The following is a 15,390-nucleotide window of genomic DNA, read 5'->3' on the forward strand; positions in this document are numbered from 1 at the left end:
AAATGACCCGTAACTTCGTGTCTCCCAAAATAAAACGGTATGATCGCAGCTACAACTGTTTATTTTGAACCGATTAATGTATGTATGTTGATAATAAGTATATACTTATTCGACTTATAATACTTGTACATACTACTTCAGTGTAAAGTTTCAGGTCGAAAATAGGCATTGTATGTTAATATGTTCCATATATTTTAAGATATTGCTCGGTCAGTGCGGTCTAGACGCTTTAGAATTGACCGTTGCCAAAACAATAAGACACATCAAAACTTTATATCCTTTTAAATATCAGAAACCAGCTATCCTTTATAGATAACAAGCAGTAACCATGGTTATGCTTAAAAATATAGGGAAAATAATGTAAGCATCAGTTTGGTTATTTGCCACAAGTATTAAATTATTTTCAAAATAAATATTGCATCTAGCATTTAAAATGCGAAGCAAGAGATGTTAAGAGATATTTAAATAAACCTGTGAAAAAATTCCCAGGGCGTGTTCAACGATTCACTGACAAAGTACAGGCGAATAGATCGCTAGGTGAATATTTATGTCTCATCGGCTAAAATATTTGCCCGGGATGAAATCCTTAACGCCGTTTCGAATACGCATTGTGACCGTGCCGTTTATTGTATATAGTGTAGACATCACTTTCGAATTCGCCTTAACGTTAAATTATCGTCGTGCATTGACAAATGTTATTTATATATTTTTCGCCGTTTTTATTCTTACATAGTCACCTCACCCTAAGACAAATTGTAAGTACAAGCTTCACTAATACTAATCCACACCGATAGTTAAACGTGGACGCTCAGGTCTTTGTAAGTGAACAGATCTTATGCTAATATACGAGCTCACTCACGGCACGGTCACCGTGTTTTGTGAAAGCTGTCATAATAGCCCATTCATTACTACTTTAAACCGTACCTATGGTCACCAAATCAAATCAAGTCAAATCAAAATATACTTTATCCAAGTAGGCTTTTACAAGCACTTTTGAATCGTCATTTAACAAAGTATTTAAAGTAAAGTTGCCACCGGTTCGGAATGTAGATTCTACCGAGAAGAACCGGCAAGAAACTCAGTAGTGCCGTACGTCTGTGAAAAAGCTCTTATTTTACCCTTGTGACACCAGGTTAAGTACCCAGTATTAATATAAAATGGCTAATAAACAATACACGAACTGTTAATACCTTATTATTGTATAATAGACGATACAAGTCGCGTTATGCTGCTTACTGTGCAATGTTCTATATAAAAATATCTAGGCAACTAACAACTGGAAGGGAATGATGAATTTTAAAAGAAAAAAATAAAAAAAATTGTGACACAAACGGTAATTGTGCAAAAAAATACACTGTTCGTTCATTTTTTCACCCACAGAATCAGAATTACGATTCAGCCGGGAAATGCTGCTGGCATTTTCGCTACCGTTCCACGCGGCTTGGATTTGTACAATACTTTAGCAGAGTTTTAAAAATATATAACAATTGTTTATTTACCACTTCGCTCAGTTGTTAGCGTTTAGATTTATTTCTTTTAGGTTTGAAAGCATTATGCTAGTACACTTTTATTAATTTCAAATCAAATATTTAAAAAATATAAATGAATTTAAAATTGTTTGAAGAAATTAATTTTTATCAATGTTTGAATCGATGGCGTTTCTTTCAAATATGTCGTGTAGTCTACACAGACTTGTTGATCGTGCCTTTGTTGTATCTTACTTGGAGTTTGGCGGTTTTATGTGACTGTTTCTTTTTAGTTCCAGGCAGCATCACAATCAAAAGTTTTATTTTATCATCTTCTTCTAATGTGCCACTTGTCTTTCTTGTATTGTTGCTGGTCTGGATGGTATTCAGTGATTCATGATGGGCTACATCGTATCTACTATGCATTGCCATTCTTCACCACAATTTGCTAAAAGTTATAATTAATAAAATAAATTAAATTACTTGGTGGTAGGGTTTTGTGCAAGCCCGTCTGGGTTGGTACCACCCACTCATCATATCTACCACCAAGCAGCAAAACTTTGAAGGGCGAGTGAGTATAACAATGGACAAAACATATTAGCTTCCAAGGTAGGTGGCGCATTGGCGATGTAAGGAATGGTTAATATTTTTTACAGCACTAATGTATATAATAAAAAACAACATGTCTACTTATTGATTGATGAAACTTATTTCCATTAATTATATCTAGGTGTCGTTTCCCTTTAGGTGCTGACGTAACTAAGTGATGTCACCACAATATGCTTAGATTACAAAACAATTATAAAGATATTTCGCAGTCGCTGAATCCAAACTACGAGCATAGAACTACTGTAAGATTGATTACAAGATCTTTGCAAGCGGCTGCTTGGATGTGATTGATCTCGTGCTCAGCGGTGAGAAAAACATTGTGAGGAAATTTGCATTGTTGGATGATATTCTGCCATATGCATGCTCTAAATAAACTCCACAATTTTTCAAATGACGTCACATTTAAGGACTCCTTTACCTTTTTTTAATATCTTATCAGTTCAAGACCTTATAGAAACAATGTCGAGATATTTTTCTCTTTGCTTGGTTATGCAAGTGTATAATAACACTTGTTTTGTAATTGACTGATGTAACTTTTTATTTTATATGTTGGAAAGGAGTGACTGAGTTTCTTGGTAGAATCTACATTCTGAACTGGTGGTGGCTTTTCTTAATACAGTTCTGTAAAATGAAGATTCAAAGGTGCTTGTAAAAGCCTACTTGAATAAAGTATATTTTGATTTTGTTTAATTCCTTACGATGAATAATTTAAAACATAGACTAAAAAAACTTAACGTTACAAACAATGTAGAACCGAATGAAGCACGTGTGGATTTGATAAAAGTTTTTCTATTTAAGTTAGGTAAAACAAATGCTGCGGTACAAGCAAGTATATTTATTTGTTTGTAATAAGCGGTGTGTCTTTAAATTACTATATTTTGGGCATACAGCTTTATAATAGATGATAAATATGAAGGCAATACCATAAACACTAACGTTTTCCCTTTGAAATAACTTCTGTGAGTGTAAAGATACTTGACACTCTACAAACTCACGAACATTATTTTTTTTTCATCAGGAGGCTCACCTGATGGAAAGTGATTACCACCGCCCATGGACATCTGCAACACCAGGGGAGTAAGAAATAAGTACGCTCTTTTCTTGAAGGTTCCCCAGTCGTATCGGTTCGGAAAAACCGCCTGCGAAAGCTGGTTCCACAGAGTGGTTGTGCGAGGCAGAAAATGTCTTAAAAATCGCGCTGTTGTGGATTTACGGACATCTAAGTGGTGCGGGTGAAATTTAGAATTTTGTCGAGATGTCCGAAGGTAAAATTTTAGTCTTTTACTTATAAGACCCTTATATTTCTCCAATTTTTTTTTAACTTGTCATGAAAAGGCTTTTCAGCACAGGTAATCTTATACTTAAAAATATGACCTTATTTGAATGTTATTGTAGAGGATTTTTTGTATAATTAATACATTTATGTTATATTAAATATTTGTTATAGACAATATATATATAGGGCTAAAAATTATAGCTAAAATATAACCAATAATGGAACTTCGTTCGTAACCATTATTTTATTACTTTAATATATTTCTCACACCTATTTAATTATTTTAACAATAAAATATTCTGCATGGCTGCATGTAGCGAATAATTTATATTATGTTTTTGCCTACATAGCTGTAATAAACAATGAATAAACAAACCTTCGTCTCTCTATCCGTTTGTCTGAACGTAATGACTTAAGAAATCGCTGAACCAATTTTCATACGGTTTGTAGCAATGGTCGGAGGGATTAATGAGGTAGGTTTTTTATGTTATAGGGGTCAATCGAGCGGGAGGCTCACCCGATGGAAAGTGATTACCACCGCCCATGGACATCTGCAACACCGGGGGCTTGCCTTGCAGGTGGTTGCCGGCCTTTAAGGAATGAGTACGCTCTTTTCTTGAAGGTTCCAAAGGTGAAGTGCTTAACTGGCGTATTTCGAGTAAACCAATAGTTTAATTATATATATATATATATATATGATAATATATAAAAATACTGTATATGGTAGTTTTTTTTTTAATGCTAATTACTGCAATCCAGCGGGCCCTGCTCCGTGCTCGATCAGAGAGAGTACAGCCTCGGCAACTCTGATGTCGCGTTATAGTTTTATATAGATATTTATTCTACTTCTACTAAGCCGTGACGAATAGCTAGTCTCGTTATTAATAACGGTGTTTTTATTTTATGGACATGGTAACAAAAATCATTTTTTTAACAGACATTATAAAGACTAGTTCCATCAGAAACCGCTAACTTCAACTAGTTCAAATACAAACAAGGGCTTAATATTCAAACCATAAACTCACTAATTACGTATATAACAATACATCATAATATCAACAGACTGTTTTCTGATACGTGATGACTATACAAGAAACATAGTTGAAATTCATGCGAAACTAGAACTTGTACTTTCACGATAAAGGTCATTTTGGTGTGCATGGCTAATGCGATAATCTCTTTACAATTATTTCTACATAATATTAAAATATTGTCTAATCTCGGTCAGATGAAAATACAGATTAAATAATGGAATATTTGTCGAGAGTATAAATGTGTGATTTTATGGAGCGTCTTCTTTCCGAACAGCTGGAGTGCATATAATGTTTCTAGATCGTTTTATTTGTAGAAATAAAAAGTACCAAATACGTGACCCAGAATAAATGGTGTCATGCTAAGTCTTTTTAATATTCGAAAAAGGATCACTCTCTCATATAACATGAGGAACAGGGTTTTCGTTAAATGTCTAATATTATAACTAAGAGTTTCCTTTGTATTTCGGTTTTGTTTTTGGCAATATGACCAATATATTTAAGTTTATTTGTCTTAGGTTATTTTGGCATGCGTGGAAGAGATGTTCAGGTTTTCCTTATAAGAGTAGCAGTTCTGAGAATCTCAATACTGGCCCTAATCTCATCTTAAGGTAAACATTGGGTAACTTTTTGATATTAATTTTATCAACCAAATTGAAAGACGTGATAATTCAGTGACGATTGCTTGGATTGGTTCAGAGAGCTGATTAGAACTGAAATACTGTTTGGCGCTAGAATATGAAACAAGTAGCAACCCAGGCGTGCTTGCAGATAGCTCTACCACAAACAAATAATAAAATAGCCTAAATAAACAAACAATGATACAAAAATGTTGCAAAATTGATGCTGTTACTTGGCAAGCGAGGCTAACATCAATCATAAATATTTATTAACGTCGTATATGTAACATAACATTTATTCTCATAAGTTATTATGTAAACTTACTAGTAAATACTAAGTTACATCAAATCGCGATACGATAACGTATGTCAGTGTGTGTGAGACCACACATCGATAATTTTAAATAAAGTAGGCGAGAGAACAACCCAGTTTGCACCGATTATTAGGATGAACAGTCATCGTCCAAACGAAACGACCATTAAAGCCACCAGATAAGATGTCACCAGTGACCATTGACACAAGAGATATTAACAACTTCAGAAAATCAAAATCAGAGTATATTGGCGACGGTCATGTTGCACCTGAAATCTTAGTGGTCGTATCAGGTTTGCGGTCCCATCGGATTTTGACATTGAGAGATTAAGGCATACAGAGTGCACTTGTAATTGCAAACACACTTGTGCACACATATGTCCTGTTAAGTTGGCTGGTCACTCTTGTAAGTATATAATATCCCTCATCATTCAGTTTCGACAAGATCTTTGCTCTGAATATTTATGATGCGGTGGAGCATCAATCCAAATTTTTGTATCACAAGCGCTTAGTGACAGACGTGTTGCTAGCCAGCTATTAAGAGTGACATCTCGAAGCCTCATATATTAGTTAGTAGGTCAATAATAGACGCTTGGACGCTCGCCAAGAAAGCGGAGCCTTGTTTGTTGATACATCTAATGGACTAGAAGTCTAATCTTAATGTGACATTTTCTTTTAGTCGATGTCGTAAGATATTAGCGAAGTATTCGAAGTAAATTAGTTTTAAGCTCGTTGGGGCAGATAATCTTCCTCATTTTTTATTTATTTAATAACATCCAGGGGCTCTCAGCTACCCGTGCTATTTTTTACTTAATGTTTTTATTTGTTTGTGGCGGTTTACAATTTTGTAATTGATTATACATCAGAAGATCTTCGCTTTGGTTGGAGCTCGCCATTCTTCTGACTGAATCACTGAGTTAATTTTTTTTTTTTAGTGTACATTATTTTATTTATATATATTATTATGTATATTTAATTACTATCACTCATTATTTATTATACTGCCAAACAGCAATACAGGCACAACGGACATCGTAGTTACCAACGTTGGTGGTGCATTGGTGTTTTAAGAAATGGTTAGTATTTCTTACGGTGCCATTGTCTAAGGACTATATGGGTTTACCCTTGCACTTAGCATCAACCTATTTGTCCATCCGCCTCATAATTTTATAAATTAAAAGGTAATATTGTTTATTTTACTTTACATAATTATGTATTATAATTATTTGTTTATACCTACTTTTCTAGAGGTCCATGACCGTTAATTTAATGTGGTTATCGATTCAATTCCGGTCAAATATTATTATGCTCGTTAATTTGTGTGTAAAGTTCGTGCTGCGGTTATGGTTTCCCTGGTGGTTTGATTTTGTGCTGGTCCGTCTGGTAGATTTTACTTACTTATCTTAATTAATCTACCGGAAAACTTCGAAATATTTTATATTTCTGTGTTCCATTTTGAAAAATGTGTGGGCATTTCACTTGATGGTAAGAAGACAAGATGAATGGTAAGATCTGACACATGATCCGATCATCCGATCTTTTGACGTTGAACACGAGGTGAACTGTAAACATAAACGAAGTACACAAGTAAACTTTAAGTAAGTTTAATTTTAACTTTGAAGATTCATAAATTTAAATAATTTATTAAAAACATGATAAATAAAGTAAAGATAAGATAAGCGTGAAGGTAATACTTATTGACATCCAGACAGGATATTATATTATATATAATTGTTTTTATCTAACAGAATGTATGTCGAATGTTTGAAAAGAAGAAAAGTTTCTTGCCAGTTCTTCTCGGTAGAATCTACATTTCGAACCGGTGGTAGCTTTACTCAATATTGTTCTGTAAAATGACGATTCAAAAGTGCTTATAAAAGCCTACATAAATAAAGTGTATTTGTGCTTGTTCGACCTTAAACCCGCAATCGGCGCTTAATATTAACGCGTTTGAACCACAGATCAATCTCGGCTCTTTCACGGCATGTAATTTACAATCTTCTACAGTAGCGCTATTCTGGTAATACTCACTTCTTTTCTCACACGAGAAATGTTAAAAACGGACATGCATGCATTGATATGTGATCCCTTGTCCCCTTGTTTCCTTATGATTGTCTGCGATAAATTTCGACTTTGCCCTTACAGATAAGCTCCACAGGTATCGATCCAGTTAAAACTGGGTGAAAATCAATTATATTATGCGCAGGCGGACTCTCCTGGCGCCAGCGTGTCTAGGAACAGTCGAATTGATGTTACGTAATCAAATTATGTTTACATTAGGTACTTTATTTTTTGCTAAACATAGGAACACGCTACAAACATAAACAAATATAAAAACACACTTGCATATGTTTCGTAAAATACTTAATTGTTAAATATCTCTAATGACTTTAAAGTTAAAGGTTTTTAAGAAATGTTTTCTTGTAAGAACTTTTAAAAAACACATCCAAATGGAAAAAAAACGCATTTTAAGAATGTATGTAAGTATTTAAAAAGTAATAATTGAATTAAAAATTAACAATATTGAGAAAAAATAAGAAAATACCTATCAGAAAAACCCGACAACACAGCTGTATTATTCCAGGAAGACAACAGGACGGACATGACGTCACTCACCCTCGTTCACCCTCAGGAGGGAAGCCATGCCATGCGTCATACATCGATAATGTTTCATTCCGTAGATGTTTTTAATTAATTACTTTATACAATATTCATTTTTTAAATATTAATGAAGGAATGAAAAACTTAATTCAAATTACACACACAGATGGAATAAACAAATAAAAACATACATATATTTAACTAGTTGTAGCCTGCTGCTTCGCTCGTATATTAATGGTTTGTCGTTAGGTGTAATAAAGTAGCCCATGTAATTCCTTGGGGTCCAAGCTTGTTTCATACATTAAAAAGGTAGCTTTACATTTATTTGTACACTGTAACGTGAAGTGCCTTCAACTTACTTGAATGAGGAAAAAAATATTTTGATTTTTAAAAAAATCCCTTCTACTAAACAAAGGAAAAGAAGATAGGGCGATAAAAATCGGAATAGTACTGAGATATTTTGTCTTAACCTATTATTATATATTTAGTTAAAATATATTTTACTATGAAGACAGTATAAAAAATAAATGACTTGTCTAGAGTATGTATTCGTCATTTAAATTAAATTAAAAAGTAAAGGCTAATGACCGCTTGGAATGGTGGAAAGAATGCTAGCCGCATTTCTCGTAGAATCAATGTGTTGTGGGCGAAAACTGAAGTTATCCTGTCAAAAGTGGGGCCCATAAGAAGGGAATTACGTATTCTCACATCTCATGAATAGTTACTGCAATCTGCAGAACATCATCTAATCCAATAAACAAATTTAAAATTACTCGACAGGATTATATAAAAGATAAAAGAACTTGGAGTTAATATTCGTTTATGTTCATACAATACATAAATATAATTGTATATAGATAATAGATGTATATTTTTTGATTGATAAAAGAGTAACTGCGGTTAATTTTTTATTACTTCTAGAATCTTCTAAGTAGAATTTACTTTCCGAACCGGTGGTAACTCAACATTGAAATTTACCTTTTAAAACGTCGATTCAAGTGCTTGTAACTTGTATTTTTAACTCTTTTAATAATATTTAATTTTGAAGTGAAACCCCTCTTTTTCGCACAGTGGAAACCTTTAGAAAGGTACCCAGCACCTGAGGATGGGGACTGATTTATGTGGATGGGAGAAGCTGCGGAACCGTGTCGACATAACGCAACCGCAGTTCCTTGAGATGAAATCCCTAATATGACTGCTATTAAAACAAAAACTGGATAATGAGACGCATATTTGACATTACTTACCCATTTGACAGTTTTAATATTTTTTAGAAATATACCAAGAATAAAAGTCCCTCGTAATTTGCTTCTATTGTTACACGTGTATAAATACTTTAAGTTATGTTATTTTATTTCTTTATATAAATTGAGGTCAGGAGATTTATTTCAGATCTTTTGACTAAAGTCTCATATCGGTAAGATCGTTGACGTGAATTCGTTGAATGATAAAGTTTGAAAGATAAATAAATGTTACCATTTTTGTTCTATCAGCTTTTTCCTTTCGATAAAATTAGTAATGTGAAATTCAAAAAAAAAAATTAGGTCACGATGGCCGTCTCCGTATAGTTAATTTCATCCTAACTCAATTTTAAATAACGGCTCATTAGGAAATTTTCGAAGCTTACGTTTCTTATAAGAATCTTTAAGTTGATAATGAAATTCCGTTTTTATAGGGAGACTAATTACAATTTTATTCTTGGTCAACTACAGCTTCGACAGCGTATAGTTCAAATAAATTCTCACTCCGAATGATGCTGCAGCATCAGATCAGGTTTATTTGTAAAACTATTGACGTCACAGGACACTAAATTTTTAATCACGTAGCTTAGTAGAAGTTGATAAAATTACTAGGCATTGCACAATGTTTTATTTAAAATTTATATTTAGGCATATTTTCGAAGTCTAAAGAATTATCTCCTTTTGAAATAAAAACATAGTTTGTGAATTGGTTCAGCCTATAGTCGGCATATTTGTAAATAGCCCTCCGATTGAATCTTTAATTAATGCTCTGTGATTTTCAATTCCATTCGAAATTTAAATTAATATAATCGCTTAAATTCTCTGTTTAAATAATGTAGACTGTGGTATAGTAATGTACATCCAACCGCTATATGAATGTAGTTATTTATTTATAAATATTCATATAACATTCGTTAAATTCATTATTTTCGATAATCTGTTGTAATGATTATTTACTAATAAATACCTTCACCGTCATAAAAGTCGAATAAAACTACAGAAAAGACAATAACGAATGACATAATTTATTTAAAAAGTGTCTTGCTGTAATAACGTTTGAAAGAAACATTTCAAATACAAATTTCTATTAAAAAGAAAATCTTATTACTATTCCGATTTCAGTTTATTTATCGGGGAAAACTCGAAGTGTTCAGAAAAGGCTACGGTCCCATCGTCGAAATGGGTAAACGTAAGAATCTTATAATCGACTAATACAAACTAATGTCACGAAAAGTCGGTGGTGCTCTGCTTCAGAAACCATCATATAAGATTCATGTGTTCTATATACTGGTAAATTTGGGTTCAGTTAGCTAGCAGCTACCTACCATAGCTGGTCTGTATTTTTTCATAACATACGTCGGCGGATGTCACCTTGGAAATTAAGATGTTATATTCCTTATGGATTTATTGTTACTGGCTTACTCACCTTTTAAACCGAAACACGGCAATATTACACAGCTGATGATTGGTATTACATATCCAGATGGGCCTGCACAATACCATCCAGTGAAGTCAACCTCGGAAAGCACGTAAAACGTCTGAACCGGTCTAGCGTCTGAACTTTTCCCGGTCTGTCGAAGTTGACGTCCCATGTCTAATGTAAGCGTACTTGGCGTACACTTGTGAACGATACTATGACCAAGAGCTAGTTACTCTCAATCAACCAGGAGACCATTATCACAATTGAGTATTCTTAACATCGCTTCCACTGTGATTAACATTTAGCGTAATGCTTAGTCACAATCACAAATGTACTGCGACATACGACTGTCACTTGAGAATCAATCTGGGTCAACTGTTTGAAAATAGTTTTTTTGGAAAAGTAAATTTATAGGATTGCTTTACATGTTGCATTAATATGTCCACTTGCCTCTGCCCGTTCAAAACAAACCTTCTATTCTATGTAAGACTAACTATTCCAAAAATCGCTTTTTGGTAAGAGCATGTGCTAATTATAATAAATATTATAGTAATGTTGATATATTTAACGTTAATCTGTTTAAGTTCTTACGAGTCTTAAAAAACGCTATTTAACATTAATGTTATTTGAAGCTTATTGTTTTGTCTTTTTTTTTTGTTAATCTTGGAATAATTCATGTTTGATAACCTTATTTCATATACTTTGATAATATTTTACTTTTATTACTAGTCTTTTAGTTCACTTCATGTTTTAATGCAACAGTGGAAACGATATTTGGCATTTTTTTTTAGCATTAGCAGTCCGTAAATGTCCCACTGCTGGGATAAAGGCCTCCTCTCCCTTTGAGGAGAAGGTTTGGAGCATATTCTACCACGCTGCTCCAATGCGGGTTGGCGGAATACACATGTGGCAGAATTTCGTTGAAATTAGACACATGCAGGTTTCCTCACGATGTTTTCCTTCACCGCCGAGCGCGAGATGAATTATAAACACAAATTAAGCACATGAAATTTCAGTGGTGCCTGCCTGGGTTTGAACCCGAAATCATCGGTTAAGATGTACGCGTTCCAGCCACTGGGCCATCTCGGCTTTTTTGGCATATGTTAGAATTATTTTGGTATTAATTGTATGTATTATACTATGCTGTATGTTTCCCTAAAATAAAAAAATAAAAAAAAATGTTCACAGGGTTGATAATTCTTTTATTGGGCAATGTTAACGCTTCTCCAACACCTAGAAAACGTTCGAAATTCAAATGCAATTTATATAAAAACGTGAAGGAACGTTAATAATATAAACACGATATTAAAAAAATAATGACGTTTTAGGGTATAAAAATGAAACAACTGGATCGTTTCAAATATAAATATGAATGTTATATTGTAAACACAATTGTTAATATGTAAAATAAAAGTCCCGCTGAGTTTCTTTCACCGGTTCTTCTGAGGTCTGAAGTGTCTCTTTCTGAACCGTTGATAGATATTCTTCTTGACAATCAATAAGTAAGTGTAATTCTTCTATATTGAATAAAGATTACTTATTGATTTTCAAATTAAACACTACCACCGGTTCGCACTACCACTGAACCGAGATGGCCCAGTGGTTAGAACGCGTGCATCTTAGCCGATGATTTCGGGTTCAAAGGCAGGCACCATTGAATTTTCATGTGCCTAATTTGTGTTTATAATTCATCTCGTGCTCGGCGGTGAAGGAAAACATCGTGAGGAAACCTGCATGTGTTTAATTTCAACGAAATTATGCCACATGTGTATTCCGCCAACCCGCATTGGAGCAGCGTGGTGGAATATGCTCCAAACCTTCTCCTCAAAGGGAGAAGAGGCCTTTAGTCCAGCAGTGGGAAAATTTACAGGCTGCTAATGCTAAAAAAACCGGTTCGCAAAAGAAAACAACCTGAACTGAGATGAACCGGGGAAAGAAACTCATCGGATTTTTTGTCAATTTCTGATTATTTACTTATTCAATATCAAAAGAGAAATAGCTTGAATCAATAGATATCAAATCATATCAAATTGAATATACAGTTCACATAAGAATCTTGATTCAATCGAGTAGATACGAAAATAAACCTTTTTTTCGACAATTAAATACACAGCTGTGAAGAAAGTACAATTAAGTACAATAAAATAAATATTTATAATAAAATGCGGTATTATTGTTTACATGGAATAAAAAAGACTGAACCTTCTCGTTTTATTATCATGTCTGTGATTGTTAATTACATGAAGTAATTGAAGCTACAAATAGCACTGATTACGACTAGCATTTAATTATATAAATTGTTTAAAGGACGACGATGTCAGACCATATGAATTTTAACACTTAACAGAATCAAAAATCAAAATCGAATTATTCTTTATTCAAGTAGACTCATAAAAGCGCTTTTGAATCGTAATGTTTGGTTTGAATTGAATTAATAGCTACCAATTCGGTAAGTAGATTCTACCGAGAGGAACCGGCAAGAAAATAAGTAGGTACTCTTTTTCTACCAGCTTAATTACAGAGTATGTTAGTTAGTTAGATCAATTATAATTTTATATATCCTGCCCAAAAAACATAGAATACACAATGACTACACCTTGAATACATACACAATAAACTACTCTTTAAAATATCTACTACTTTTCCATATATATGCACAAGCTAAATACCACTGACTGATCACGAGATCTCCGAAACCATAGGAACGATTTACTTATACATTAAAAAATCAACGATGAGTGAGCCAGTGTAACAGGCACGAGGAATGAATGTTTTATAATTCAAGTGGCATGTCCTATAAAAAAAAAAAACCAAAAAATTTACATCTAGCATAGTCACTAGTCTTTAGCGATGTAGACGCTAACGATCTAACATTTTGATAAAATTTTTTACTAACATTTTTGGAAATTTAATTTTCAAGGGAAGGCAGTAAGAAGTGTAACTTTGTATGAATTTTACCCGTACGCAGGAAGGTTTGCTAGTCTACAATAAAATAGGTTATTAACATCATGTAATTAAGTCGAAAAAGTAAATAATAGCTATTTATTAGCCGATAACCGAAGTGGTAAATTAGTGAAAAGTTAACCGAATGTTACAGCTTCAAATCCCGGCAGCACCACTGAATTTTCATGTGTGTATGTCCTTAATTATTGGTGTTTATAATTCATGTCGTACCGACGGTGAAGGACAACATCGTGAGAAAACCCGCATGTGTCGGAAGAAATTTAATGGGACATTTCATTTTATTTTTCTAAAGATGAAAAATCAAAGTCTTAAGTATTCTTTACATAAAGTACATAGAACAATGTTTTTATCATAATATTTTGTAATATACCTATTTTATTTTAATATATTTTTCAATCTTGAATACTACTGTATAAATGTATAAATTTAAATGAAATAAAATATTCTTTAATAATTATATTTTGTTAATTTTGAGATATGTGTTTATTTTTAAATCTTGCTGATAATTTTATTAGCGTACTTGTGCTGCAGTTGTTAAATAAACGATACGATGTTTTATTGTACGCGAGGCGCTAAGGAAGTTTGGCTCAAGAGCGGGAGGCAATAATGCCAGTGGGCAACGTTCAAACATCCGCAAACAGAACCGCGGCACCGCCACGGTTATATCATTATCGATTGTACAACCTTTGCCTAACAGCTGAGACCGAGGTTATTTAGCCGGCTTGTTTAGACGCAATGCAGATCACGTGTGCGCCGCTCAGCCTAGAGCCTCCTCTGTATACGCCCTACGAATACACCGTCTCGCTCTTATAAGTGGTGAAAGTGACGCGTCGATTGAGAGAGAAAGTCGGGACTGGAGAGACGTCGGCGCGTCTGCGTGGCGCGCACCTAGCACGGTCGATTTCTGTGCGTTGCGCGCGCAAACGGGTAGCCCGTCGTCCAAATAGTGACATTCCGTGCGGAGTTGTCGTCCGAAGCGGTCGGTTCATTACGCTTGTACTGGGCGAACCGTCGGCAGTAGCGCCGGCGCCGCCGTCGGCGATGGACCACGACGAGGACAGATCTTTGTCCCTGGGGACGGAGGTCTCGGCCTCCGTGCCTCCACCGAGCCCCCTGACGGGATGCTATCTGCTCGCTGTCATTGGGGAGCCCCATACTGATGAACACAAGGAGATTATCCTTCAGCGGCTCGTTAAAGGTAAGTCTCGGTTGAATGTCAAATTGACAGCTGTCAAATCCCAAAGGGCGATTCCCAGCGCTTTCACCGGCACGATTCTAGAAAGTATCTCATTATTTTTTTTTTGCAATAATGGCGTTGTGTTAGTTAGCATTGTTTACGGCGTCAGAATTTTCTCGAATAGAAAAAAGGTATTCTTGTGATAGGATTATTTTTTTCATGAAATATCCGTTTTCCGTGACGTCATCCGTGACGTATCTAGTTTTTCTAAGCCGGCTACCTAATTGAATCAATTGACCAACTATTTTCGTACAGTTTTATTGTTACGGTGTTAGAATCAGATGTAATGTATTTTTTGCTGTACGTATTCACGCTAAATGTTGTAAACTGATTTACTATCGGTTTTTTAAATTTAGAATTATAAGTCACTAAGAAGTTTGCTTAACATTGTCTTTATTATCTTAGTAAACAGCTTATAAAATATATAAAGATAAAAAAATTGCACATCATTAAAAAACTATGCAATTAACACGCCAAGGTATGTAATTTAAAATCCATTCAATTTCAATAAACACAACAGATTTAACTTTAAATTGATTAACAAATAATATTTAATCATAAAACGTGAACAAACAGACTGTAATGTTATGTAACTTTTATAAGCACGTTTTA

The 15,390-nt window shown here is 34.1% G+C and overlaps 1 protein-coding gene across 1 annotated transcript in view; it reads left to right on the forward strand.

Annotated features, from left to right (window-relative positions):
• Positions 1-14,497: 14,497 nt before the first annotated feature.
• Positions 14,498-15,390, forward strand: part of LOC125067933 (microtubule-associated protein futsch-like) — a 132,708-nt gene continuing 131,815 nt past the window's right edge. The window contains exon 1 of the mRNA XM_047676831.1: positions 14,498-14,739. Coding sequence (XP_047532787.1) covers positions 14,583-14,739 — 157 coding nt within the window. The 5' untranslated portion in view covers positions 14,498-14,582. The remainder of the gene's footprint in view (positions 14,740-15,390) is intronic.

The sequence above is a fragment of the Vanessa atalanta genome, chromosome 12 (genome assembly GCF_905147765.1).
Source record: "Vanessa atalanta chromosome 12, ilVanAtal1.2, whole genome shotgun sequence".
Classification (NCBI taxonomy): Eukaryota; Metazoa; Arthropoda; class Insecta; order Lepidoptera; family Nymphalidae; genus Vanessa; species Vanessa atalanta.